The sequence below is a fragment of the Cryptosporidium andersoni genome (genome assembly GCF_001865355.1).
Source record: "Cryptosporidium andersoni isolate 30847 chromosome Unknown contig_9, whole genome shotgun sequence".
In the NCBI taxonomy this organism is placed as follows: Eukaryota; Apicomplexa; class Conoidasida; order Eucoccidiorida; family Cryptosporidiidae; genus Cryptosporidium; species Cryptosporidium andersoni.
This window is the reverse complement of record NW_027122820.1, coordinates 17,792-43,651: the sequence shown is the minus strand read 5'-3', so window position 1 is coordinate 43,651 and position 25,860 is coordinate 17,792. Positions and strand designations below refer to the sequence as shown.

The 25,860-nt window shown below is 30.8% G+C and overlaps 8 protein-coding genes across 8 annotated transcripts; 4 read left to right on the top strand and 4 right to left on the bottom strand.

Annotated features, from left to right (window-relative positions):
- Positions 1–363: 363 nt before the first annotated feature.
- On the top strand, positions 364–2,022 carry cand_016330 (uncharacterized protein; the record flags this gene model as incomplete). The annotated part of the gene is made up of 2 exons (XM_067211867.1): positions 364–1,647; positions 1,759–2,022. 2 exons carry the CDS (start codon positions 364–366, stop codon positions 2,020–2,022), a joined length of 1,548 nt encoding a protein of 515 aa, XP_067069319.1.
- Positions 2,023–2,612: 590 nt separating this feature from the next.
- cand_016320 (uncharacterized protein) lies at positions 2,613–3,023 on the top strand (the record flags this gene model as incomplete). Its single annotated transcript, XM_067211866.1, has 1 exon — positions 2,613–3,023. The coding sequence occupies one exon, from the start codon at positions 2,613–2,615 to the stop codon at positions 3,021–3,023; it is 411 nt and encodes a 136-aa protein (XP_067069318.1).
- A 486-nt stretch (positions 3,024–3,509) lies between these two features.
- cand_016310 (uncharacterized protein) lies at positions 3,510–4,541 on the bottom strand (the record flags this gene model as incomplete). Its single annotated transcript, XM_067211865.1, has 1 exon — positions 3,510–4,541. The coding sequence occupies one exon, from the start codon at positions 4,539–4,541 to the stop codon at positions 3,510–3,512; it is 1,032 nt and encodes a 343-aa protein (XP_067069317.1).
- A 264-nt stretch (positions 4,542–4,805) lies between these two features.
- On the bottom strand, positions 4,806–5,621 carry cand_016300 (uncharacterized protein; the record flags this gene model as incomplete). Its single annotated transcript, XM_067211864.1, has 1 exon — positions 4,806–5,621. The coding sequence occupies one exon, from the start codon at positions 5,619–5,621 to the stop codon at positions 4,806–4,808; it is 816 nt and encodes a 271-aa protein (XP_067069316.1).
- A 403-nt stretch (positions 5,622–6,024) lies between these two features.
- On the bottom strand, positions 6,025–7,638 carry cand_016290 (uncharacterized protein; the record flags this gene model as incomplete). The annotated part of the gene is made up of 1 exon (XM_067211863.1): positions 6,025–7,638. The coding sequence occupies one exon, from the start codon at positions 7,636–7,638 to the stop codon at positions 6,025–6,027; it is 1,614 nt and encodes a 537-aa protein (XP_067069315.1).
- A 635-nt stretch (positions 7,639–8,273) lies between these two features.
- Positions 8,274–16,376, top strand: cand_016280 (uncharacterized protein; the record flags this gene model as incomplete). The annotated part of the gene is made up of 1 exon (XM_067211862.1): positions 8,274–16,376. The coding sequence occupies one exon, from the start codon at positions 8,274–8,276 to the stop codon at positions 16,374–16,376; it is 8,103 nt and encodes a 2,700-aa protein (XP_067069314.1).
- Positions 16,377–16,881: 505 nt separating this feature from the next.
- On the top strand, positions 16,882–19,356 carry cand_016270 (uncharacterized protein; the record flags this gene model as incomplete). The annotated part of the gene is made up of 1 exon (XM_067211861.1): positions 16,882–19,356. The coding sequence occupies one exon, from the start codon at positions 16,882–16,884 to the stop codon at positions 19,354–19,356; it is 2,475 nt and encodes an 824-aa protein (XP_067069313.1).
- A 318-nt stretch (positions 19,357–19,674) lies between these two features.
- cand_016260 (uncharacterized protein) lies at positions 19,675–25,518 on the bottom strand (the record flags this gene model as incomplete). Its single annotated transcript, XM_067211860.1, has 1 exon — positions 19,675–25,518. One exon carries the CDS (start codon positions 25,516–25,518, stop codon positions 19,675–19,677), a length of 5,844 nt encoding a protein of 1,947 aa, XP_067069312.1.
- Positions 25,519–25,860: the final 342 nt, after the last annotated feature.

The window sequence follows — 25,860 nt, the reverse complement described above, 5'->3', positions numbered from 1 at the left end:
ACATTGATGTTGAAGAGTAAATATACAGTTTATCATATTGATTAATTATCTTAAACCTGAGTTTCTTTAGATATTGGAGAAATAATCTTTTCACTCCGTATCCTTAGATTTGTCAAAGCTATCCTATTGCAGTTAATAATTTTCCTACGTCAGATATAAAATTAATCTGATATAGACATTTGAATGAGAAATTACATAAGGCCAATTCTACTTCTCTTGAAGCTTTATATTCAAAGTAAATTTGTACTTGTTACTAATCAGACTTTTTTGGTTTTAATTACAAATAGTTTGATAATGAAATTTCAAAGTACCTTGGTTTAAATAAATTGGATTTTAGAATATCAACGTTTTTATTATTTAATGATGCAAAACTTTAAAGTGAAATTAGTTTTAGAGCTACTTATAATTACTCTTTTTAGTTTCAGGATTCTGCATTCAACTGGTAAACCTGGAATTTTAAAAAGTAATATTATGAAGATAAAGAACAAGTTTAGGTCATATGAAGATAAAATATTAATACCTCATAAATATGAATCTATATCTCCTCTGGATACGGAAGAATTACAGTTTTTAAATGAAAGCAATGTTATGAGATTGTCATTAGCAAGAGATTTGACAAGGTTCCAAGAGAAAAAAAGAAATAATAAAGGCACAATAGATCATAGTGAAATTGAGTTTTATGATTCTATGTTTCCAACTTATTCAAAAAATATGCGTGTTGGGGATTCAATGGAACCATTTTCTTCTGAAGCTAGTATGTATTTATGGCCCAAAAATCCTTATAATCATCAAGGGTCTAATATTGTGTACTCTAAAATGAGTAAACCTATACAAATAGACCATTTTGGTTATATTATATCTGAGTTTGACAATACAATTAATAGTGGTAAGGGTATTAAGGAAAGAATATATACAAAAGTTTCACATTCTACATCTATTTGGGGAGTTTTTGTATCACCTTGTTATGGTTTGATAACATTTTCTCAAATATTTAGTAAATCTCTTAAATACGATGCAAATACATGTTTATACAGGATATTTTGCAAGAATAGTGATATAATTGAGAGATACAGCTTTGCTAATGGAATAGTAACTGAGTTTATGAATAGAAAACTTGCACATAAAGAAGATGGAATGATAGATACTAGTGTAAATTATAATGTAAGTCGCGGTGACATTATTTTAAGAGTTCTAGAAGATTATAATCCACCACTATATGAAGAAGAAATATTTGAAGTTCCTGTAGCTATGCCATGTAGTGGATATGTTTTATGGGCGAAGAAACCTAAACAAGTATTTATGACTGGTGAGCTTATTGCTGAAATTAACTGCTATTCAGATATCAACAAAACTAATAGTAGTCAATTAATATTTGCTTCAAGCAGAGGTTATTATGACCTATTAAATCTTAACTATACGAAATATAGAGAATACAGTAATGTCACTTCATTGAAATCAAATTTCAATAGGTCTTTTTTGCCAGTCAACTCTCCATTTGCGACTTTACATTTAGAATATAAATATTTTATTTCAAAGGAAAATAAATTAATTGGTTACCAAAATACAGATAATATTATGATAAAGATGCCCTGCAAAGGTATAATTAGATTTCCAACAACACGTTTAGATTTTGTGATGGAGAATGAGGTAAGTAGTGAAAGTAATAGATTCTATTGTTTTTTTTAAATTTATATTATACCTAACAAGGTATTAAAGAACTTCAATAATTTTTTCTTTTAAATTATCTTTTGATTTCAGAAACTATATGAAGTTAAATGTTTGAATGGCACAACTATAACGCAGCAAAGTATGTTACAAGGAAGTGTTGAGATGCTAGTTAGTTCAAATACTATTATAGAAGAAAATGAATATATTTTATGTATATCAAAAAAAGATCTATCTAAAATGTTATTAGATGACTTTTCATCAAAAGTGATAAACACTTGGAGGATGTCTAAAGAAGCTGATGTTATGATACCTATCTTATTAAAATTTAGTAATAATGAGGAATGGAAATATTAAACAAATTGAAAAGAAATAAGTTATTTATAGGTATATCTTAGATCACTAATTTTCTATCGAATTCAGTATTAATTCCTAATAGTGTATATGATTTCCACTTCTTATTATGTTTTGTACAGTAATATATCATTAAATAAATATGAATTCCATATTTTATAAAGCAGTATTGAATATTATATATCATTTTGGAGTTTTTAGAAAAAGGGATACCTTAGATACTCTCATGTCTAGGCATATTAATCTTGCATCAAAGATTTCCTGATTAAATAGAATGGCAAATTTCTTAGCAATATAGTTTAGGGGGGGGGTATTATATTCTAGAAAGTGGGATTTAATGAAGTGGTGACCATAGTTTCTTTGTGTTCAAAATATTCTTATATATATCCTCTTATAATATACATGCAATTTCGTTTCGTCTTGGGCGTGAGAGAAGTATTTTTAGGGTTTCAGACAATCTCATGATCTTAGACCCCACATAATCCCTTAAAAGTTATAAATTCAAATATGCCATTCGAAGATTCTACATAATACTGTCTTTAAACCATCATTTAATATACCTTATTATTTCTGAGATATAAAGTGCACTCCAAATGGTTAGGACTTTAAACTTTCTGTATTCCCTAATATCTCTGCCAGTTTATGAAGGGAAAATTAAGTGTAGTAATAATATATTTCCTGCAGTCTCATTACACTCTGAATCTAGTCATAGTGGTGAGATATCTATATTAATGAATTTTAAGCTTATTGATGTAATAATAATAGATAATCCAGAAATCAGAGTATTGAATCAAAAATTTCGAACTAGAAAAAAGTACTATAGTGAAATTTCATTAAATGCAAATAATCAAGAAATAAAAGTAAATAACTGTTCCGGTGATATTAGAGTTCTGGATTTTAATGCCTATTCTATATATAGTGGAAGACTAGAACCCCCAAGAGAAAGTTTAAATAACCAAAGTTATATACAAGCATCAATAGTTTCAACTAAAAATCAATTTTAATTCCCAAATGAAATAATTAACTTGACTAAAACTGCGTATTACTCTCCTGTTAAATTACCTAGGATTGTTGAAGAAATGATAAAGATTGATTTAACTCATTTGGCATATTGTGATCAGTTCTGGCCAAAATTTATCAATTCTACTGAAAAAATTAAACCATATTCTATTACATTACTCCTTTCTCCAAAAGAGTTAAATACTATGGTTTCAATAGTGACTGATATTACCCCTACTATTGAATTAATAGCTTCTGTTAATCATAGTTGCCAAATAGAAAATTATAAAGTAGATAATAATATAGAGATGTCTGACTTTATTATGTTTACCATAATGAATTTGTGAATAATCAAGATCTACATAATTCAATCAAGATCCTCATTATAAAGCACATTATATACTTTGTTATTGTACTCTGTGTTTTATCTTTGTTAATAATGTTGGTATTACAAATATAAATGAGTTCTATTCAAATTAGTGTTGTGTAGTTTATGAAGTCTTATTTCCGACTTCACAATATCCTCCTGCAATATATATAATTATTGGGCATGTTATAACTATTAAAAATATTAAATTTATAAGAGTAGCTTTTTTTAAAGAATCCGTTTTTGATTTTTTACTTTCTGTATCTCCTATTCCAATCTCCTTAGCTTCCTCATGTGTTTGAATAGCTTCCAATAGTAACTTTGGTAAAATTATATGTGTACCATTGTTGTCAAATAGTACTTTTGTTTCATTAGAAGGTAGAAGTAAAAGAGTTAGTAATTGTTTATCCACATTTATCATTTCCAGAGTTGAGTTCCAGTCATTAAATGAATTTGTGAGGTAATCTCTAAGTGCTGTGATTCCATACTTTGCATAATAGTTATGTGCATTTTCATATGAAAAAGTCATATTATCTTTAAATATAGGAACAAAATTTCCCAATTTATCATCAGCATTCATAAAATATCCTGCAATAAGCAAAATACTTATATTTGGATTTATTTTGCTTAGTTTCTGTAGTTGTACATTTCCCTTTTTCCTCATATTAACTTTGGTCATATTCCCATTGTCTAGTGACAAATGTATCTCCAAGTTCATTACAACAATTCTCTTTATAAACTTCGAAAAATCGCTCAAGTTATAGCTTACGTACATACCCTCATAGGGCAGATATATTGGAGAATCTTTCTCATTAAATAATATACTTTGTTTATAATCTATAGAGTTATCAACTTTTAAGTATTGAATACCAATTATTGAGATGTTATCAAATTCCCTCAGATCTACTAATTTTAATTTATCATTAATAAGTAATCCAACATTTGATGGTTCATAAATAACTTCTCTTAAGTGTTCTGAACGGTCTGAAGCTGATATAGATAAGTCAGAAATATTATAATGTCTCTCATAATAAACCTTATTATTATTATTTCCTAGTACAGATGAATCTAGGCAATAAGTAAATACGTTGAAGTATCCAAAAAGATAAAAGTGTATGTTAAGGAAAACAAAGACATCTCCCTTTAGGAGCTTCATTTGCTATCCTATTAAAAATGTACTCTTAAATAAAGATTTCTGACTTTAGAATTTCTTCAATATAATATTATAAAGAAAAAAAAGTCTAATATTGGATTTTCTAAGACTTTGCAAGTAAACTTAAATAATCCTCGAAAGGTAACTACCCGCCTATAGTTGGCGGTCTGTAAATACAGCAATTTATTAAGAGTTGTGCATATTTGATACATGCAATAGGATTTGACTCTTCAGTAAATTTTTTAACTAAAACATATTGGAGTTATTTTATACGTTATTATTTGAGAGTAATGGCTGATTGCTTAGATCAGCTTGTTTCCTTTTTTTATTTTGTATATAAATAGCAACAATAACTCCTACAACAACAAAAATAACAGCAAGAAAGATAACTGTATAGATCCATTTAGATCTAGGATGAGGCGGAAGCTTAGTTTGAATCACAATATCAGGTCCTACATCTTTCATATTTGAAAGTATCCCAAAAGATTCATTAGAACCTATAGCTTCAATCATTATTCTCAAATTTGTACTATTGAACTGTTTATATACAATTAAAATATCTGATATAAGATTCTTGAGTTCTATGATATCTGCACGCCCTGATTCCTTTTGTTTAAGATGAGCTATTTTGTAGTTATAGGAATTTACCTCTGATAGTCTTGTATCTCCTTTAGTGAGAGATTGAATAGGATCAAGAAGAGTAATTTTAATATCATGTGGATTAAATCCAGAAAATCTGGTTATCATGAGCTTTATATCTGTTATTGATGCTATATTTAAGTCATTAATTACATTAAAATCTAGGATTATCATTTTAGCCTTCTCTTCATCTGATTTATTAGCTTTTAAAAGAGAAATAGTAAACTCTGTTTCGCTACTAGGAGGGCCAATGGTCTTGTTTTCAACAGGATATATAACTTGTGCACTTGAGATAAATTCTACTGAATCAATTCCATCATAATCTATATTCTTTCTATGTTTATCTGGGACTAATTTATCTTTAGTATCTAAATTAGTTTTGTAACAGTAAACTTCTTTAACTATTAGCAATATACCGAAAACTATAAAGTATTTGTTATTCATTGATGTGTAATAGCTCTGAACTAATCTTTATATTATTTTAAGTTTTAGAATTAATAAAGCAGTCGTGTGAACTTTTTTTTTTGTGTGCATATAGTCATAATAACCAAAAAACCTGTTATTTAAATAATAAAATATTTATAAGTACATACAAACTAATATAAAAGTTAGACAAAGTAATACTAGAAAAAAAGTACTTGAATTTATTAAATATTTTAATAAATATATGTTCATCTTTTTTTATTGAATCTTAGTTCGATCTTCTTTGAATATTTGGGTGTATTGGCTACGAAGCATGTATACACCTGAATATATCACTTCTTGAGTTACCATATGACTGTTTAATAGCTACTTGAGCCACTACTGGAGTACTTTGAATTAGACTATATTTGTACTCATTTGGGGCTTATTGCAAATTTGAATTTTGTGATTTTAGTAACTCTATAATTTTATTTTTTTGATTATTATCAAATTCTATATTGGATCGGAATTTCTGAGTCAGAGATTCAGCAGAAACACTTGGAGTAGGTGTCCGTAGTCTTCCAACTGATACAAGAGAAGTACTTTTATTTGGAAAATTTCTACTAGTATTTATATTATTATTTTTTCCATTGTAGCGATCTACTGTTACTTTACCCTTTTTTAATATGTTAGGTTGTGTATATTTCAGTCTAGCTATAGTTACGGAGGTCTTTGAAGGTGTAGAAGATTTAACTTTAGATTTCAACTCATTTATAGTATCGAGTTCTCTCATTTGTAAAATTTTATCTTTATATTTAAGGTCTTTTATTTTGTTGGTTTCATCTAAATCATCTTCTTTTTTCTCTTTATTATTGGGTATTTTTGGTACATGTTGTTTTTCCATATTCATAATTTCATTCACTAATTCTTTTGATTTAATACTATTAGGAAAATGTGACGTTATGTATTTCTTTCTTGCTTCTAGCATTTCAAGTTGTCGAATATTTCGGACATCTTCACTATCGCTGTATTTATTATTTGCTTCTTTTATTTCTGCTTGAACTTTATCTATAAATCTTTCTTGTGATAAACTTAAAGGTATTTTACCAACAACTTTTGGAGGAAGTGATCCAATAATTCCTTGCATTGAATTTACATCTGTAGGAGAAATTTCATTATATTGTTTCTGCTCAGCTTCTAAATATGACAATGCCTTATCACGGATAAATTTGTCAATTTTGTTTAATTCCCTATATCTCAGAAGTTTCTCTCGATTAGCCTCTATAGTATCTTTTTTAGCCTTCTGATTCATTATATATACTAGTTGATCAATTTTTCTATTATCAACAGGCAAAGTGTAAAAGTCCATAGATTTAGTGTTACTTTTATTAATCTTATTTTTATTTTGAGTATGTTGATCATTTTTATTAGTATTATTATCATCAACTTGTGATTCTCTCTTTGGTGAAGTATCGAACATTTTTGGGCCTGTATATTTTGAAGATTGTACTGCGGTATTATAATCAGGTTTATTATATCCAAAGAACATATCTATTTTTTCGTTTATTGAAGAAATTGGTAAATCTGGAACTTTATGTCTTCTACTAGGTATTCCATACAATATACTCTCTGGTTTAGTGCTTACCAAATGATCCCTAGCCATATTAATATTTGTTAAGACATTTGACATTTCAGGTGTATAAATTATTTGTCTATTGACATTTTTTTTTAAATTAACTGAATTAGTATTGGGTAAATCTAACCTTGAATTATCACTAATATCAACTTCATTTATGTTTATTTTAGGATTCTCTTTACCATATTTGATACCAGTTTTTTGTACAGAATTATCACAAAGGGTTTTTTTTCTATATAGCTCATCTAATATTTGATTGTTAAGATCTATATCTCCAAAATATGGCCTATATATTTTGCTTTTAGAATTTGATTGACGTACAATATTCTGTGAATCCCACTCAGTATTACTTGATACTTGAGCATAACTATCCCTACTACAGTAATTTAAGTAAAATAGTATTAGAACTATCCAAGACAACATTTTTTAGTTACATATTCTTAGTTTAATACTTTTACTATTGACTAATATAGTAATCTTTAAAATATCGTATGTATTCACTTGGCGCTAATTCCAAATCTTTTATGTTCTAGTCCCTTTAACAAAAAGTTCTTGGAATTTCTTTTTTCATCCCTAATTGCTAGAGTATTGTAAACAAATTTAATGTATTAGTACTACATTAAGTTTTATTTTTCAAGTTCTTTGATTTCTTTCAAAAATGGGAATTTAGCTACAAGATCTAAAGCTCCCATTAGCTTGTGTATTGAGATAAAGCACAAGTAACATTATATATCTTCACGATTTAAAAGCTTATAAAATATACCTCATTTATACCACAAAAAATTTTTAGCTTATTTTATACTAGATTGTTTAATTTATAGTATAATTACTCTTTTAAAAATTTCAAAGAGATTAAATATCATTTTATATTACACATGTGCATTGTGTGTGAATAGTGTGCACAGATTTAGTCTATATTTACAGAATTTTTACTTAAAGTCTAAAAATAAATTAAGAAAATAAGCTTTGGGATTGGGAAATAGGACTATAAGCAACAAAAAGGTATAACAAAACCCTATTGCACTTGTTTGACTCCTGGAGGCAAGGCAAGGAGCAAAATGAATAAAGTATTATGGCTAGTTTTATCCCTACTTTTATTATATCTTGAAGATGCTAGCTCAAAAGAAAAAGGGTCCAAAAATATAATAAGTAGGCCAGGAATTACTACCAGGACATCTTCAATGGGTGTAGGAAGAACTTTTGATAAAGGAGTTGAGGATACAACTGAAATGCTTGAACGATTTTATGATGATACAACAAAGTGGAGACACTTTCAAACTGTACCTGGTGATATAAAAAATATAGAGAATAGTAAAGGTGACTTGAAAGATATGAATAATCAACAAGAACAAATACAGAAAGCTGAAGATGCTAAAGTTTCAGATAGAGATGTAGCAATAGCTCAAACTCCTCCGGAATATAAAATACCAGATGCTGTTCTACCAGTAGCCTTATCAAAAACTGTAATGAGCAAACCTTCTAATAATATAGAAGAGGATTCTATTAAAGAAAATAATCAAGAAGGAGTAGATGAAAGTGAAGGTGAAACATCTGATATAAGTGGAGTAAATGAATCTACAGAAATATTATCTGCAGAAGTTGATAGTGAACCAGGTACTGAATATTTAGCTGCAGATGAATCAGAGGTATCTGAAAATCAAGGACAATTCTCTAAGAGTTATGAAGTAGCTGACGAAGCAAGTCCAAGTGAACAGGAATATAAGTTTATAGAATCCTCTGAACAAGATATGAACTCTGAAAACAATAAAGATAAAAGTTATATTTTGTATGATGAAAAAGAAAGTGTACCCGATTATAATATGTATGAGGAGCTAGAAAATATGAGTGAAGGTGGGATAGAAGATGAACAATCTTCTGAAATAATTCCAGCAAACGAAAAGGATGATATTGGAAGTGATTTAACTTATAGATTTGTTGAGGAGGATAACCCTAAAGAAATATACAATGATAAGGGAAAAAAAAATAGAAAAGTAAGGTTTGCATTAGAAAGTGATGAAGGTGATAGAGATTATAGATATACAGAAGAGAAATACAAAGGAAAAGAAAAGAAGTATAAATCTGGGAAAAACAGTAAAGAGAAAGTATTATTTGTAGAAGAATCAGATGATTCTGAAAGTACTAGATATAATTTTGTTGATGAAAGTTCTCAAGAACAAGATTCTCAAGAACAAGATTCTCAAGAACAAGATTCTCAAGAACAGAACTTTGAAGGAGATATCTCTGAACTTTCTAATTCTAGTGACCATAATAATTTAAAATCATTTCAATCTGACATTGAGATTCTGGAAAAAGATGGTAGATTAGTAAAAAGGCCAAGACGAATGCGTGTTCCTGAAAATTGGGATAAATATTCCCCTGAAAAAAAGAGAAATTGGATAAAAAGACATCGTGGTAATTTGAAAGATTTAGATATTGTAGATAAAGAAGAAATCCTTCCCTATTTGGATAGACAGAGAAGGCTCGAAAATCTTGAGCCTGAATTTGGTGTTTCTGAAGAATTAAATTTAAAGAAGAGATCTCCAAATCATCCAATTGTAATAGGAGAGAATGTAAATTATGAAGATCCTCAATTTGGTAAAGGAAAGCGACGTGAGCAGCCTAAAACAGATATAGAGTTTACAGAAGAATATCCAAGTCTAAAGAGACAAAAAAGAAGGAAGAGATATCCTAATGAAATTTTAGAGGGATCTGAGGAAATAAATGACTATAATATGCAAAATAAAGATAAGAGAAATCGTTACAGGGCTTCTCAAATTTATGATACTCCGGATTCAGTATCACTAATAAAAAAGAGACCCCATCAAATTGGAGATGTTACAGATGAATCCGAATATAGTTTTGATATGAGCCAAATGGACGATCATATACAACTAAATAGAAAAAAACCTTATATAAGAACCAAATTTGAAGATTTAGATAAAGAAGCACTTAGAGAGCTAAAGAAAGGTATACGAAGGATGAAAATTTCTAAAGATAATCCTTTAGAAATAATCCCTCTAGTAAGTAAATTTGGCCCCGAAATAGTTTTTGAGGAAATTAAACGAACAAGAAAACCTTTACTAGAGATATTAGAAGAAGGTGAGATTCCAATATTATATCGTAGTAAGCTACCACGAGTTGCTGTAAGATGGGAGGAACTTAGTCCTGAGGAGCGTCTTAACTTAAAAAAAGAGTGGAGGGAGGAACTCAAGAGAGGTACTTTCTGGGATGAGGAGGACTTTAAGGCAATATGGGGACTTGAAAAAAGACTTCAAGGGATTTGGGGTAATGAACATATATCGGGTATTACAAAACCCATAATTCGTGGAATATTCGGACCTGAAATTCCCACAGAATTAGAGGATATTATGCTTTTAGGCGATATAATATCATCGACAGCTCCTGATAATATACCTAAACTTTCTGCTAGACAACATTTGAATTTTGATTTTTGGCTTGACCCTGAATCAGATATAGCTCTTGAGTTAAAGGGAAAGTTTGGACTAGATGAACCAATAAGTTCACCTTGGGAACTTCAGAGTTTCTCAAATAAATTAAGGCCTATTAAGAACTATAGCTGGATGGAGCCTCTGAACCGTGAAGAAGCTTTGCAGTTATTAGCTAATAATATTGTAGAAGAAGATCTTGGAGTTTTACCAAAATTAAGACGCAAATATCCGTGGCTCAAAGATTTGAAAGATTCAGAGGTTATTCTTCCTATTCAGATATTGGATGATTTTATCCCTACTAATAATAAACCCAAAGGTAATGATTTTGCACTGAATCCTGAAAATTATTGGTATTATTCTGAAATTCCAGATGATAAAAAGCTAAATAATGCCTTAGTAGAAATAATAGAACAACTTGGGGGGATCTCTACTAAATCCAAAAAAAAATCTAGACATAACAAACCTTTGAAGATTAAGTCAAATAACTTAGATATTACTGAATTACTTCAGGATAATCGCGACATAGTTTCGGATTGGGATCTGGAGACTATGAAGTATCTAAGAAGTTTATTTGAAGATTTATATGAAGACACCGACGAAATATTAAAATTAGAACCAAAGAAGAAAAGATCACATAGAGAAAATAGGAACTTTCCAATTTGGTATTATGGTACTCCTGAGGAAAGATATCGTGAAAAGGCTTTAGAATTTAACCCTGAAGTTGGAGCTGGAATAGTTGGATTGATGGAACGTAGTGAGTTAGATAAGGTATATATGGACTCTAGTGGGAATATCTTGCAGCCTTTTATTCTAGATTTAATTAAAGAGCAATCAAGCGAAATCGATGAAGAAAATTCTGAAGTTTACTCTGAGGAATATGAAGAACCCATAAAACTTATTGAATATAGTGACAATAATTTTGATTTACGAGATAATAAAAATAAAAGCTTGAACTTTAAGAAAAAAGCTTTAGATTCTTTTTCAGATGGACCTAAAAGGCGAGTTATATTTGATGACTATGATGATGTTTCTGAGTCGGCCCTTAGCATCTCTCAAATTGATAAAACCCCTGTCTATTCTGGGTTTAATCCAATTAAAAATTGGACTCCCTTTGGTAAGCTAAGATCTAAGCAAAGTCCCAAAGTAATTAAAGTGCTAGAAGGTGAGGGTGAAGATATTTTAGACACAATTAAAGAATATCACGAAAATGATCAAAGTACAATCTTAGAGTTATTGGATGGAGTAAAACAATATAAGAATAAAATCAAAAAAAAAAATGGTGATAATTTTGATTCTGTGAAGTTTATAAATGGACAAGATAACAGAGATTGGAATTACAACAAACAAATTCGGAATTTGGAGAAACCAAGAAAAAAATCTACTAATAAATATAAATTGAAAAAAAAACCTAGTAGTCCTCTTTGGTATTATGATGAATCAATTGGTAATTTTTGGGATGATCAATTGAGCCAAAATCATGATGTTATAGATAATGCAGATAATATAAAACTTCTAGAAGTAATTGGGTTTCAGGATGAGGCAGATGGACTGTCAGAAGAATATAGAAATACTCCAATTAAAATCTACAAGGGAAAAAAAAAACTGGGACCAGAGATCTCCAAATCATCTATAGATGAAGATGAAGAGCAGCAACTTTCAGAATTTACAGATAGTGGTGAACAAAGCCAAGATATTGAAACTGAATTTGAGTTAGCTTCTAGTGAAGAAATGAGTCAAAGTAACCCAAGATTACGCAATTATGGGTTCTTTGAGGATGATCTTGATCCTTCGATTATTCTAGATATAGATCAGAAAGTTGGACGAGAAAGATCTAGGAAGAGAAAAAAGTCCTTCATAAAGGCTTCAAATGATCCAAGATTGAAGCCTCCCAAAAGAGCTTTAACTTTGGAGGATATGAGGAATTTGGATAGACTCATTATATTAGATAATCATGATCTTTCTGAAATCAGAAGGCTTAGAAGAGATCTTTTTGAGAATTCTCCCGTAAATGCAGATGTTCAAGCTTTAAGAGCTCTGTTAGACAAGTTACACCTAGATAAAGTAATAAACTTCGACAGTATTGGCAAAGATGAAACTTTTGAGACAGGATCACTATCTGATATAGAAGGCGAGTGTACATCTGAATTTGAACCTTCAGAGTCTTCTGCCTTAGTTTCCGATTTTACTGAAGAGAATAATGGAACAAATTATTCTGAGAAATTAAGTAATGATATAAGTGATTGGGATGCTGTGATTGAAGAAATTAAAAATATGCCATTTGCTGGTAAAAAGACATGTAATAAGAAGTCTTGTAAGCAGAAGAGTATAAATAAGAATAAGAAATTTGAGAAAAAGTCAAATAATCAAGTAAAAGGTGGAAAACATTCGTATAAATATCTTAGTCCAGAAGAAGTCAGTGCCCTGAGAGATCTGGGCCTGAGCCCAAATATAATCAAAAAAGTCAATGATTATGTTAAAGAGGGCCCTGAGGGAATTCAGAAGGCTTTAGATTATATTCTAGGTTCTTTAGAAGCAGGGATGAAACCGAAAGATGGAAGTAATTCCAAAAGTGAGCGTAACCCAAAAAAACGTAATCGCAAACACAACCATAATAGATCCTATGATCTGGAGTCGATTAGTCCCTCTCTGGCTAGGTATATTAAGCGTATAAATGATTTGATAGGTCCTCATGAAGCTCTTGATGAGTTGTTAGATCGCTTAGATCTAGATTTGGAAAATGATACACCTATTCCGAAGCCCATTACACACTTTGTAACACCTCAGATATTAGCAAAACTTAAGAAGCTTAAAAAAGAAGGAAAAAAGAATGATGGGAAAATTTTGAAAAAAATGTTCGAAGCACTAAGAGTCCCAGAAGAAGTAAAGAAGAAAAGACTTCTTGGTGAGCTAGATGAGGAGGATATCCTAGCTGTTGAAAGGCTTCGAAAAAATGGAAAGCCGAAGCAAGCTTTAGATGCATTGCTAACTGCTTTGGGTCTGGATCCAAAACTTAAAAATTATAATAGAGATATAGCTTCCAAGAAATTGAGTGATGAATATCCGGAAAGGTCTAAATTTTTGTCTGATATTTCAGTTGAGGATCTAGCAATGGTAAAAGAACTTACCAAGCAAGGGCCTGAAGGTTATAACCAAGCAGTTTCAAATTTACTAAAAATTTTGGGGATTCCATTAGCCTCAGATTTAGATTTATCTTTTGAAGAGAATGTATTAGAAGACTCTTTCCCTACAGAAAAAAACGTCAACCAAAGAACTCAAAAAAGAAAGAAAATCTTACTACCAAAAGAAAGAAAAGGTAAGATAAAGAGAATAGAATTTGATGAATTTGCATCTATTATTCCAGAAGAATTTACAGATCGACTTAAGTATGGAGTAGTAATTCCAGATAATAAAGCAAAAATTTTAAAGCAAGTAACTCCACCAAAGTCCATTCTCAAAAATAGATCTTATCCACCTCCAAGATATACTGATAAACCCCTGCTTTCTCCATATGAAGAGCAAGTAAGGGATTATATCAATAACAGGCGACATAAGCTAGGGCTTCCTACAATTCCTGGATATCACTACTGGAGCTATAACCCCAATTTAGAAGGGAGAGCCTCTTATCCGGAAATCAGCACTCCATCTCAAAAGAGAAAGAAGGCTTTGATGAATCAAAAGAAGCGTCTGCAAAATCACTTAAATAAAGAGCATATGGTCCCAGTTTCAATTCATCCAAATGGAAATCAAGCAGTAAAAAAGACTATTATGCTGAAGTCCTATGTAGATGATGAACTACCAATTGATAAAGAAGAAATTTTACTCTTCCAAACCCCAGAATATCAAGATGACGAGCTATATCAAATTGCAGAGCTATCAACTTTATCATTACCCTCAGAACAAAAATTTATCGCAAATCCTGTACCTCCAAATATGGAAAAACCAGTTTATAGAGAGGAATATACTTTCATATCTGATGAAGATCCCCTACAAAAATTTCACCGGATTTCGCAAATTTCCCCAATTTTAGATATCTCCAAAGTCCCTGAACCCTCCAAGAAAATCAATAATCTTGTTACACTTCCATTAGACAATCTTCAAAGAACATTTTATGGTTATATTAATAATAATGTGAGTGACTACGAAAGTAGTCTATATTCCCAAGATTATATTGACTATTTAAAACTCAATTCGGACTTAACTCCTGTAGACTATAATCAGGCTATGGAAAAAGACTGTTTGGAAATTGAAAAGAAACTTAAATTGAAGAATCTATACTGCAGAGATCCTGGAAATAATGAAAAAAAGATGAAAGCAATAAATCCAAAGAGTTTAATTAAAGCTGTATCTAAAATGAATCGAGGTCTAGCTAAATCCTTTATGAAACAAATAACTTTCGTCTATAGTGTAGCTTCACTATATTTTGACCGATTTCCAGTTGTTAAGGGCTGGAATAAAGCTATAGAACACCATAGATGGGTAGCACTACCTCTAGTTTCTCCTCAATCCTACATTCCAAATATAGGAGGCCTTAATATTCTGCAAAAAATGTTATGGCATCAAACTCTTCATAAATCTTCTCGGCTATCTCCTAGACGCGTCCTTCTAATTGTCTTGTCAAAGAATCCAGTAATAAAAACCAATATACCTGAAAGTACAGTTGGAATTGAACATTTTGCAAATTATAAAACTCCAGTATATCTGAAAATGAATGTTGAAGTGACTCCAGAGAATCTTATGATTGTTCCTTTAGCTCAATTAGCTCTCTGTATTAAGGGAGCACTTCAGATACCAACAAGAGATATAAAAAAACTGAATAAATCCTCTAAATCAAACTTTGGAAGTTGCTACATTGGAGGAATTCAGTCCCATTCAAGTGCCCAGAAGGTATACGATATGGTACTAAAGTTTTTGCATTCAAATACTGATCTTTCAATGTCTAAATTCCTTGTAATACCTATTCGTGTGGGTAATGAAGATTTGAACAAGCAAATATTAGCTGGTGAACAACAACCAACTACTAAGAGCCTCAAATCTGAAATATCTGAAGATGCAATTTCTCCAATTATATCAGATATAGACTTCAGTATATTACAACTAGATATGGTTCGTGAAAGTACACAAGAAGTCAAAAATAAATATTCGGCTGAACTAACAAAACTAAGTGAAGATTTAATAAAACTTTATATCATCCATTCACAGGATTTGGAAGCTCGTTCTCTAAGAGCTAATGGCCCCAAATCGATTGTTGTCCCTATGGCTTTCCCTCAATTATACATAAAAGGTTACAAAAATGCAAGAAAATTAGTCAATAATATACAAAACAAATATAGGCCTATAAGAGGAAGTAGAAGCTATAGAAAAAAGCTACGCCCTGGGTTTATACTCTTAGTAAATGATCCTTTCTTCAAGTTAGAAGAATCTCAATCATCTTATTTAAATAAACAACTCGTCAAAATTCAACAATTTTTTACAAATCCTTACAGTTTCAAAAATTATGATGCCCCAAAACATGAAGGTCCCGTTTTCGAAATTCGTGGTGTAAACAGTCTTGAAATTAGAAAATACTTACTTGATGCAATGGCTAGAGGTGCCCGTCAATCTGCAACTACTCCCCTAGTAATTGTACCTATTTATGTTGATGCTAGCAATAAAGAGGGGAAAATTCTTAAGAAGCATAAAAAAAAAGTGGTCGAAGTTTTTAGCACAAATTGAACTAGATCTTATAAGATGGAGAGAATTCGGAGCTATTCATTATTATTTCTCTTAGGCTCTTCGATTACTGCTACTTAAAAAAATCAGCACTTTTAATCCAAACTTTAGAATCTAGCTACTGAAATATTTTAAAGTTAGCAATTAATTATTTAAAAGCCTCTTTATACTCTTAATTTATCTTATCTGTCTTATTTCAAAGTTTTATGCTTCCTATATACTTGATCAAATTGAATACAAGTATCTTCCATCATTTGCACCTTAATAGCAATATTAAATTTGATTATAAAAAAGATTTCACTATGTTTTTTTTGCAACTTTTCTAACTGAAAACACCTTATTAATACTAAATACCTTGTTTATTATATTGCAGAATTTGGCTCAAGCAGATCTCAAATTACTGATGATTCCTGTGTGCAGAGTGTGCAGGGTATAACACACAGTTTCAATGGGTGTATAATATTTAAGGAATGTTGAGTAATATTGATGAATACTAATATAGTAAATAATGATTCCTAAATACTCAAAGCTTCTACTTTCACTAGTACTTGCATGGTTAGATTTTGTTCTAGTAAAGAGTGAAACATATAATGGCCAACCTCTATACAACTTATCTGAATATGATTCTAAAGTAGAAGATAGTTCAAAAGTTATTAGAAATAAAGGAATAAAGTCACCTATTATTGTAAGCTCAAAGCCAAATTTTAAAAACTATGAGATGAATGCACCAGAAGCATTACATAGACTTTATGAATCAAGTGAAATGAGTGAAACAAGTAAACTAGATGAGCCCATACATAATGCACCTTATGTTAATCATTCAAACAATAATTTAAAAGAAGGAAATAAAAAGGGAAATTTATACATAGAAGATACATATAATGGGAAAAGTTTATATGGTAGTGAATTTAGTTTGCAGCCAAGCTTTTCTGAAAAGACCTCAGAATTTGAGGAAGAGATCCCTAGCTCAACCTCAAATGGTATTACATACTATGAAGAAAAGCCCAAAGAGATGATGTCTACGGAATATATGCACTACTTAAAAAGTGATAATTGGGATTTTAAGAGAGATTTAAAACCTTTTGAATACAAATATGAAGCAAGTAAATTAAAGGATCTAAATACACCGGTAGTAAGTTTAAATAAAAGACCTAGATTTGAGTATTATAAGAAAATACCAGACTTTGATATATTTCAAAAAAATTCTGTAATTGAGATATCTCCATGGATCCCTCGATCTTTAGTACATTTTGAAAGAATAAAAAAAGATCCAGTTCATGAATTGAACTCACTTTCAGCAATAAGAGATCGACCATCTGCAACTGTGTCTCCAAATGGCCAGTATATAATAATTACTTCAAACCCTCCTGAAACATGCGTAGAAAATAAATATGATGTTTTTATTCGGAAATACAAATCCAAAAAGTTAAAGAAACCACACAGAAAGTATAATATTTTGAATATTTTTCACAAATTGAATTTAGAAGGAAGAGACAAGGGAGTAGGAGGAGGTATCGGAGTAGATGAAGAAAATCTTCCAAGTAGATATGTCTTACTTGCAATGAGTGATCGTTTAAGTAAGAGGCAATGGAAAAAATATAGTTATAGAGTAAAGGATATAGCTTTATATATAGAAAGTGCGAGCTACATGACATATTTTTGCTATAAAATGTATGTGAACTACACAAGGCAGATCAGAACTGCAAAATATTATCAGAAAATTCCAAAAAAAATTAAGGATAACTCAAAAATTGTACAGCAAAGATTCCCAATGGTACCTTTTACTGCTATAGGTAGTTATGTTCCAACTTCTGAAGATTTCACGCTACTGATGAAGTCAGTCCACAAGTACATTACAAGTAAAAGACGTAAATTAAAATTTGTTAAAGGTAAAAGGGTTCTTTTTATTGGTTATCAACAGAATCCAGTATCTGAAGTGAGTTTACCAATGGAAGATGATGATCTAGAAAAGGCAATTCGTGAACAAATGCCCCTCAAAAAGCAGCACAAGGATAGGGATTATGCTAAAATATTCAAAAAGATGAAAAAATTCCAGTATGAGAAAGTATCTCAATTTAATTTAGTTTATAGCGAATCAATCAATATTTATATTGGGGTTCTCAAAAATCTTTGGATGTGTGTGATATCTGGAATATTTAGAATAATGAAGCATAAGCAAAATGTCTCTACATGTATTATTGGAAATGTATCTAGTTACCAAGTGGCAAGTGTACTAAATAGGGTTATAGTTGCAATGTTAAAGTCTTCAGATGTTACAAATGTTCCAAGTTATCTGTTATTTCCGGTTTCTATAGGTAACGAAAGGTATGGATGCAAGCAATATGCTTCTGATCATCTCCAGGGCCACTTAATTGAAAGATGGGATCAACCTATTTTTGCTTTACAAGGTTATTCTATACTTAGAGGGATGTATAGAAAAACTCAACTTTATAAATACAACAAATATGCTGTCAGACTCTATGCACGTGCTTTCAAATATCTAAAATTCCGATACCAACGAGTATTTGGAGATGCACCTGTATTGATTATGCAGCAAGCTTTTCCTCTAGGTTTTCTTGCAGATGTGCAAGATTGTTCGAGGCTTGCTAGGAGCAAAGGATTAAATAAGTACAAGAAACTTAGGGTTACTATTTTGTGCATGTATAGAAATGGAAGTGATAGTACAGTTTCTGGGGAAGAGTTAATGAACCTTGAAAATAATATACTGCAATATTCTTTTGGGCCCAAGAAATCTCATTTAGGCGAGAAGAAGGTCATAATAATAAGAAATGTAAATTCCCCTCAAGATATGGATAACGTGAACTTTTGGCTGCATAAAATAAGAAGCAAAATTCTTGCTACTAACACAGAAATGCTTATTATCCCAATGTTGGTTGTGAACACTAAGTCTTATACAAAAAATTATAAGAAACTTAAAAAAATTATAAAATTTCAATCCAAGAATAGGCAACAACCAACTTGAGAATATAAGATTTATTAACTCAGATCACCAGTTAATATTAGAGAATCTATATACATTGGTTAAAGGATTAAAAATCGAGGTTTCAACTATTTGCTCCAAAGTGTATGACTTTTATAGTAGTGGGTTTCTTCTCGCTTTAAAAAAGTAATTTCAATTTTTCAAGCTAATTCGCAATATAAATTACATGACAAGAATAGCAAGTAGTTAATCCTAAATTTTAACTTTTAACAAGCCCTAAGCTATTTTATAATTTTTACCTAGAATATGACAAAATTTCACTTTATAATTATCTAATTTTTCTAAAATTCAAGGTAAAATTTATTCTGATGACTCTGTTGACTCTGACACAGTATTATATTTTTTAATTACATGTTCTAATATATATGGGGATTCATCTGGGTCCATAGATAAAAAACGAGGATCAATCTCTGTCCCAGGTGGAATTACATCACTTGAACGTACTATAAACAATATACCTTCTACTGGGCGTCTTGTAAACTTCCCATCTGATTTATCGTCAATTATACCCCAACCATTATCCTCTAAAAATTTTATATCTTCAGGATCTTTCAGATTCAATGTATCCAAAAGCTGAATTATTAATTCTCTTGCCCTCTCATCACTCATGAAAGTTTTCGCTGACAAATCTTCTGCAGTCAAATGTTTCGTTAAAGTAGTACCTGTCCAATTATCCAATATATCTTTATGTGCAAAGGCTAATTTTAAAGCTTTTTTTTTCCAAAGAGTTACATCTATATTATCATTTTGAAGTGCTGGATTATTTGTTGTCGGAATAACCATGATTCTCACCAATGGATTCGATTTTGGTATTGCAATCCACCTCATATTACTCATTTTTATAAATAATTCTTCTATGTACTTTTCGCAATAAGGTACTATATTTTGGGTTACTTCTGATATTTCATAAGGTATTGTATCTTCCAAAGTAAATATGAACAATTTTGTTTGAGGGTCCTGAAATTTTAGTTTGTGTTTCAGTTTCAACTCACTCTGACTATTTAGTAGTCCCTTCACTTCTCCTAATCTCTGCTTCATTCTCCTCATTGTTCTTACACATGGTTCACGATCTGGTCTTGGTACAACCTCCAAATTTGCAAGTATTATGGGTGGGATATCTGTAAGCTCAAAAAGTGCTTCTTGTAAGGGTATTGATATTGAATCAGATCTTCCAGTTGTAGATGTTGGAGATAAACCAGATTTTGAAATAGATAATATGCTCTTTCCTGAAAGTAGCTCCTTGCATGTTTTAATATGTTCATGTATCCATTCTGAAGGAAAGTTATTAATAATTTTTTCAACCATACTAGTACTTCCAGAGTTATACTTTAGAGCTCCTAGCATATTTTGTACAATATAAGGTATTTTGCTTTGGATATAGCCAGCACCACGAAAGTCACCTAAGCTGACTACTCCTGAATCTAAAAAATCTGTCAGTAGTACGACTACCCTTGTGTGGGCACCTTTCTTGCTTAACTTTTCCTCATAAGTCTCAAATATTGAGATTGTGGAATTATAGCATTCATCATATTGGAGTCCTGGAAGTACAGTTCTAGATAAAACTTCGAATTTTTTGCCGTTTGATTGAAAATTATCAAGAAATTGTTTTAAGGAACGCTGAAACGATTTCACAATCCCTTCACACTTTATTGAGCTAGAAGGCGGTCTTGGAATTTGGACATCATGCAGTATATATACATTTCTTTCTACAGGTCCCTCTTTTTGTTTATGACTATTTATTGTATCTTCATATATTGTATTGGCTACTAACGTTTCTTTAGGATTAACATTAGGTGCACTTATAGAGTGTTTTATTACTGGAGTATATGAACTTTCTCTACGATTTAGCACAGATAATGGACCATCTTCCTTCGCTCTTTTTGTCTTCTCAAGAAGTTCTTCTATTAAAAGCCTTGAGTTTTCAGAAAAATCCTGTGACTGTGAAAGTTCTGATGTATCTTCATAAGATCTTCCTTTATTATTTAATTCACTTGTGTGTTCTTTCTCTGAAACCTCACTTCCCAAGGTCATTTCACTCTTTATAGTATCAGGTTCCACCAATGGAGTCTGTTCTTTAGGAGATATAGAATCCATATAACTTATCTTTTGAGTATGGATAGGATAAGGTGTATTTTCCGGGATCATTGACTCTTCAAATACACCAACCCCCTTTTTTTCGTTATATATCTGAATTGGTTCCTTTTCTGAATTCGATAGCTCCCTATGTAATATTAATTGTTTGTTAAGTTCTTCGATTGTACCTTGAGTTTCTAATAAAATATCCTTCATAGCTTTAATTGATCTGTCTTGTTCTTCTAATTTCCTTAGTACTATATCAGACTTTGAATTTTCGAGCTCTATACTATTTATTGATGCCTCTGCTGCATCTTCCCACAATGTAGAAACACTTTCAATCTCCTTTTCATCGAGCTCTTTAGTAACTTTACTATTTATTGATGCAAGTGATGCCTCAAATGAGACCTCTCTAGTTGCTAGCTGCCTCTGACCTAAGGATATCAGATTAATTCTATCTGTATCAGAAAGTTCTTCTAATCCAAGCTGCCTTAGTCTATTTAACTCTTCCAGTTCGTGATCTAATAGTGGAGTTATGTCGCATTTTAAAAGATCGGAGTTAGCTTGTGAAACACCTACCTCCTTAGCTCTCTGTAGTCTTTCTTTCCTCTTCTTTAGCTTCTCCTCTCGTTCTTCATTCAATTGTTTTTCAAAAGACTTATTCTTCTCATAAATATCCCTTGCGTTCTCCAGATCCTTAATTGCAGTTTGCATTCCCACCTCACTCTGATCATATCCGATCCTTGCATTCTCGACATCTTTCTTTGCTGTCTTCTTTTCCTTCTCAGCTACACTTAATGCTTTCTTCAAATATTCTAAAATTTCATCTGAAGGAGCACCACTACTCTTTATATTTTCCATCTTCTTTTTCAAAATTTTTTCTACATCTTCTATATCATTTAATTTTATTTTAGCTAGTTTAAGTTCTTCATGAGCAGTATTATGTTGAATTTTCATATCCTCAACTTGCTTCATTAATTCCTTTATTTTTTCATGTTGCTGCTCAACTTGTTGTATTAAGTCGTTATTTACAATCTCTATCTCTTCTCTTGTATTTTGAAGCTCTTCTTGTTTATCTTCAAGTTGTATTATTCTATCCTTAAGTTCATTTGCAACTCTTTCAGCATTCATGGTACCTTTTTGCTCAAGTAACTGCAGTATATAACCTAAATATTCCACATCTCTACGTTTCTGTCTTTGATAAGCTAACTCTAGTTGTTTTTCTCTCTCCCTTATTCTGTGATTAATTACTTCTTTAATCTTGTTCTCGTTCATTTGAGTATCATCTATTCTGTTTAACTGAGTTTGAGCTTCTACTTCCAAATTTTCCACCATATTTTTGAATCCAGTTATTGGATCGTTATTTTCAATATTGTTCTTTAAGTCTTTAAGCTGTTTTTCATAGATACTTTTCATCTCATTTAATTGTTTCTGCTGCTTTGTCTCTGCCTCAAAGTGGTTTTTCTCTAATTCTTTCATATAATTATCTCTCATATTTATCATCATTCTGATCATTTTATTTTCTTCATCAAGATTTTTTAATTTGTTATTCAGAAATTCATTTTGTTTTTCTAAATCTCCAATAGTAGATGAAGCTACATTCAAAGCTACTTCCATTTGTTCCATTGATTGATTCATTTCACCCCTTAATCTTGCCTTTTCTTTTTCATTTTCATCCTTCATCTTATTGCGGATTTTCTCTTGATTATTCTTTAAAATATCCATAATTTTGGCATGTTCCTCCAAGTTATTCTTATACTCACTTTCCAACTTTTCTCTATATTTTCTTTCATCATCTAAAAGTTTTTTAAGCCTTTCAATCTCATTATTTACAATCTTTTTGTTATCTTTACTTTCAATCTCTTTTAATCTCGACTCAATATTTTTCCTTAATAATTTATGGAATCTTTTCAGTCGTTCCTCTTTTAGTAAATTTGAAAAATTATATTTATCTTTTGCTAAATAATGAGATTTTTTACCAGATGGTACAAAAGTGATAATTTCTTCTTCCAAAACTTGAGATGGAAACTCCTCTGTATCTTCATGAGTTTCATGCCTATTTCTATTACGAGATTTCAAAACATTGACTTTATAAGGGCGTTTTTTACTTGATGTAACTAAATTTTTTTCTATCTCTTTAGAAGGTTTTCTATTAATAATTCTATTGTTATTGTATTTCTTTAAAACAGCTTTTACTATTTCATTATCTCCGAAAGTCAGCAGCTCTTCATGCCTTACAGGATCTATCTTGTCAATACATTGAAATATGCGCTTTAAAACTACACGATCTTTTCCATTTATCCTATAACCTTCAGGTTTTTGATCATAAAACCAATTGATCATTGCACGTCTCGCTACTTCACGAAACTTCATTTCTAAGTATATAGTTTCATCATCTTCATCCAATACATTATCTTTTGCATTGACATCCCTTTTTATAGTCAATAATGGATTAATAAATCTCTTACCCACTAGTCCCTCATACTTCAATATTGGTATATTCTGTGTAGACTGATCTTCGGCAATGACTAAAGGTTCCTTTAATAAATAAGATGATGGGTCACTGTATTTTTTACTTTGTCTTTCTAATTCCTCATCATCATAATATGCATATTTATCATACTTGTATGTATTATCAATGTCCTGATCAGATACATAGTTGTAATGTGATAATATTCCGGTTTCATCAATTTCATATGGATAAACTAATTTCCTTTGTTCCATCATCTTAGGTACCTCGTAAACTTCTATCTTTGGTGGGAATTGTCTACTCAATATATTACTCTCCCACTTTAATGCATCTTCCTTTATATTAGGCCATGAAATTCCTGATTTTTTAATTATATATTTGTCCAAGGTATTTTTCCCTAAATGTTTTTCTGTTTCTGTTAAATATGGAGTTTTCCAAAAATTACGATAGACTTTAAAATTAACGTTTCCCCTGTCATCTGGATGTATTGGAGTCAGGTGGGGATTTTCATAGGGATATTCTGAAGGTACAATAATTGAAGAAAATGTTTCTGGTGATGAGAACCCAGGAAATAAATTATATTTTGACATCCCTGGTATCTCTTTTGTTTGGACCTCAGAGCAAATTTCCGAAGACACAGAAGTTGGCAATTCAGGAACTGGGAGTTTTAAAGGTGAGAACCTAATTTCTGTTGGTATCTTCATTGGAATCTCTTCGATTTCCAGTTTTCCATAATGTCTTACTTCCTTTGGTATATCCTTTTCTTGTGGATCATGTTTAATCACATTAGCCCTTAGAGTTTTATTTTTAACTTTATTTTCTTCCATATCCATATCAATTCTAACTTGCTCTATTGAGCCTTTAATACGATCCTTCCAAGCATTCTTTAAGTCATAAAATGTAGTCTCATCAACTAGTTGTTCTGCTGAAACAAGTATGCTAATAATATATCCATTAGAAGTCTGAAAAATATGTTGGGCACATGCAGAAAGAACTTCTGTTGTAGAATATATCCATAATTTTTGAAAACCGAATATCTCAGCTATATAAGGATGATTTCTGGCAGCATTAAGTGGCCATCTAACCCTTGGTTTTTGTGATAATAAATGTTTACAGGCAATATTTAAAAAATTAGGTATTTCTGCTAAATTTCTTGACTCTTTAGGGTGTTGGTTTGGGGACATTCCGAGAAGTAATAGCCTAACAGGTAAAATATCTTCATAATTTTTAATTTTTGGGTTACTTTTAATTAGTTCAACCTTCTCATAATGCCATATTATTAGGCGTTTGAGGCAAATCCCATTATCTTCAACTGGAATAGGTCTGAGTAGTGAATAAATTATTAAATTTAAACGAGCATATTCACTAGTCACTAAAGTGTCATGGTCTAACTTATCAATTATTAGTTGACATCTTCTTTCTGCGGAAAGTGATATCCATTCTTCATCTTTTACTCTGTCATATTCATTTTCTGGCCTTGAGTGTAGTTGACTATTATTATAAATATTGACATCAATAAGATTAGCATTTTCCAACTGTATCGTTTGATCTAAGAAACAAGTAAACAAAAAGAAGTACAGTATGTACTTCCCAAGCACCATTAAGGATGTACTCTTAAATCACTCTAAGCTCTTTGTATATTTTAATTTTAACTCTGTATCCAATACATCAAAATAATCTTATACAATTTATTTTGTATATCTACCCTTAGATAAATCTTTCTTATAACTCAAAAATCTCAATTTAAAGGTACAAAAGAATTATTTCGGCGACATTACGCCAGTAGCATACACACCACGTCTTCTTTGGCATTCACTACAAAAAAGAGATTAAAACACATTTATTCCAATATATATTACAAAGTAAGATCAACTTGTTAGCTATATGATTTTAGAATTAGAAGCTTTGTGATTTTTGTTAGTACATTTGCTCACTAATATTCC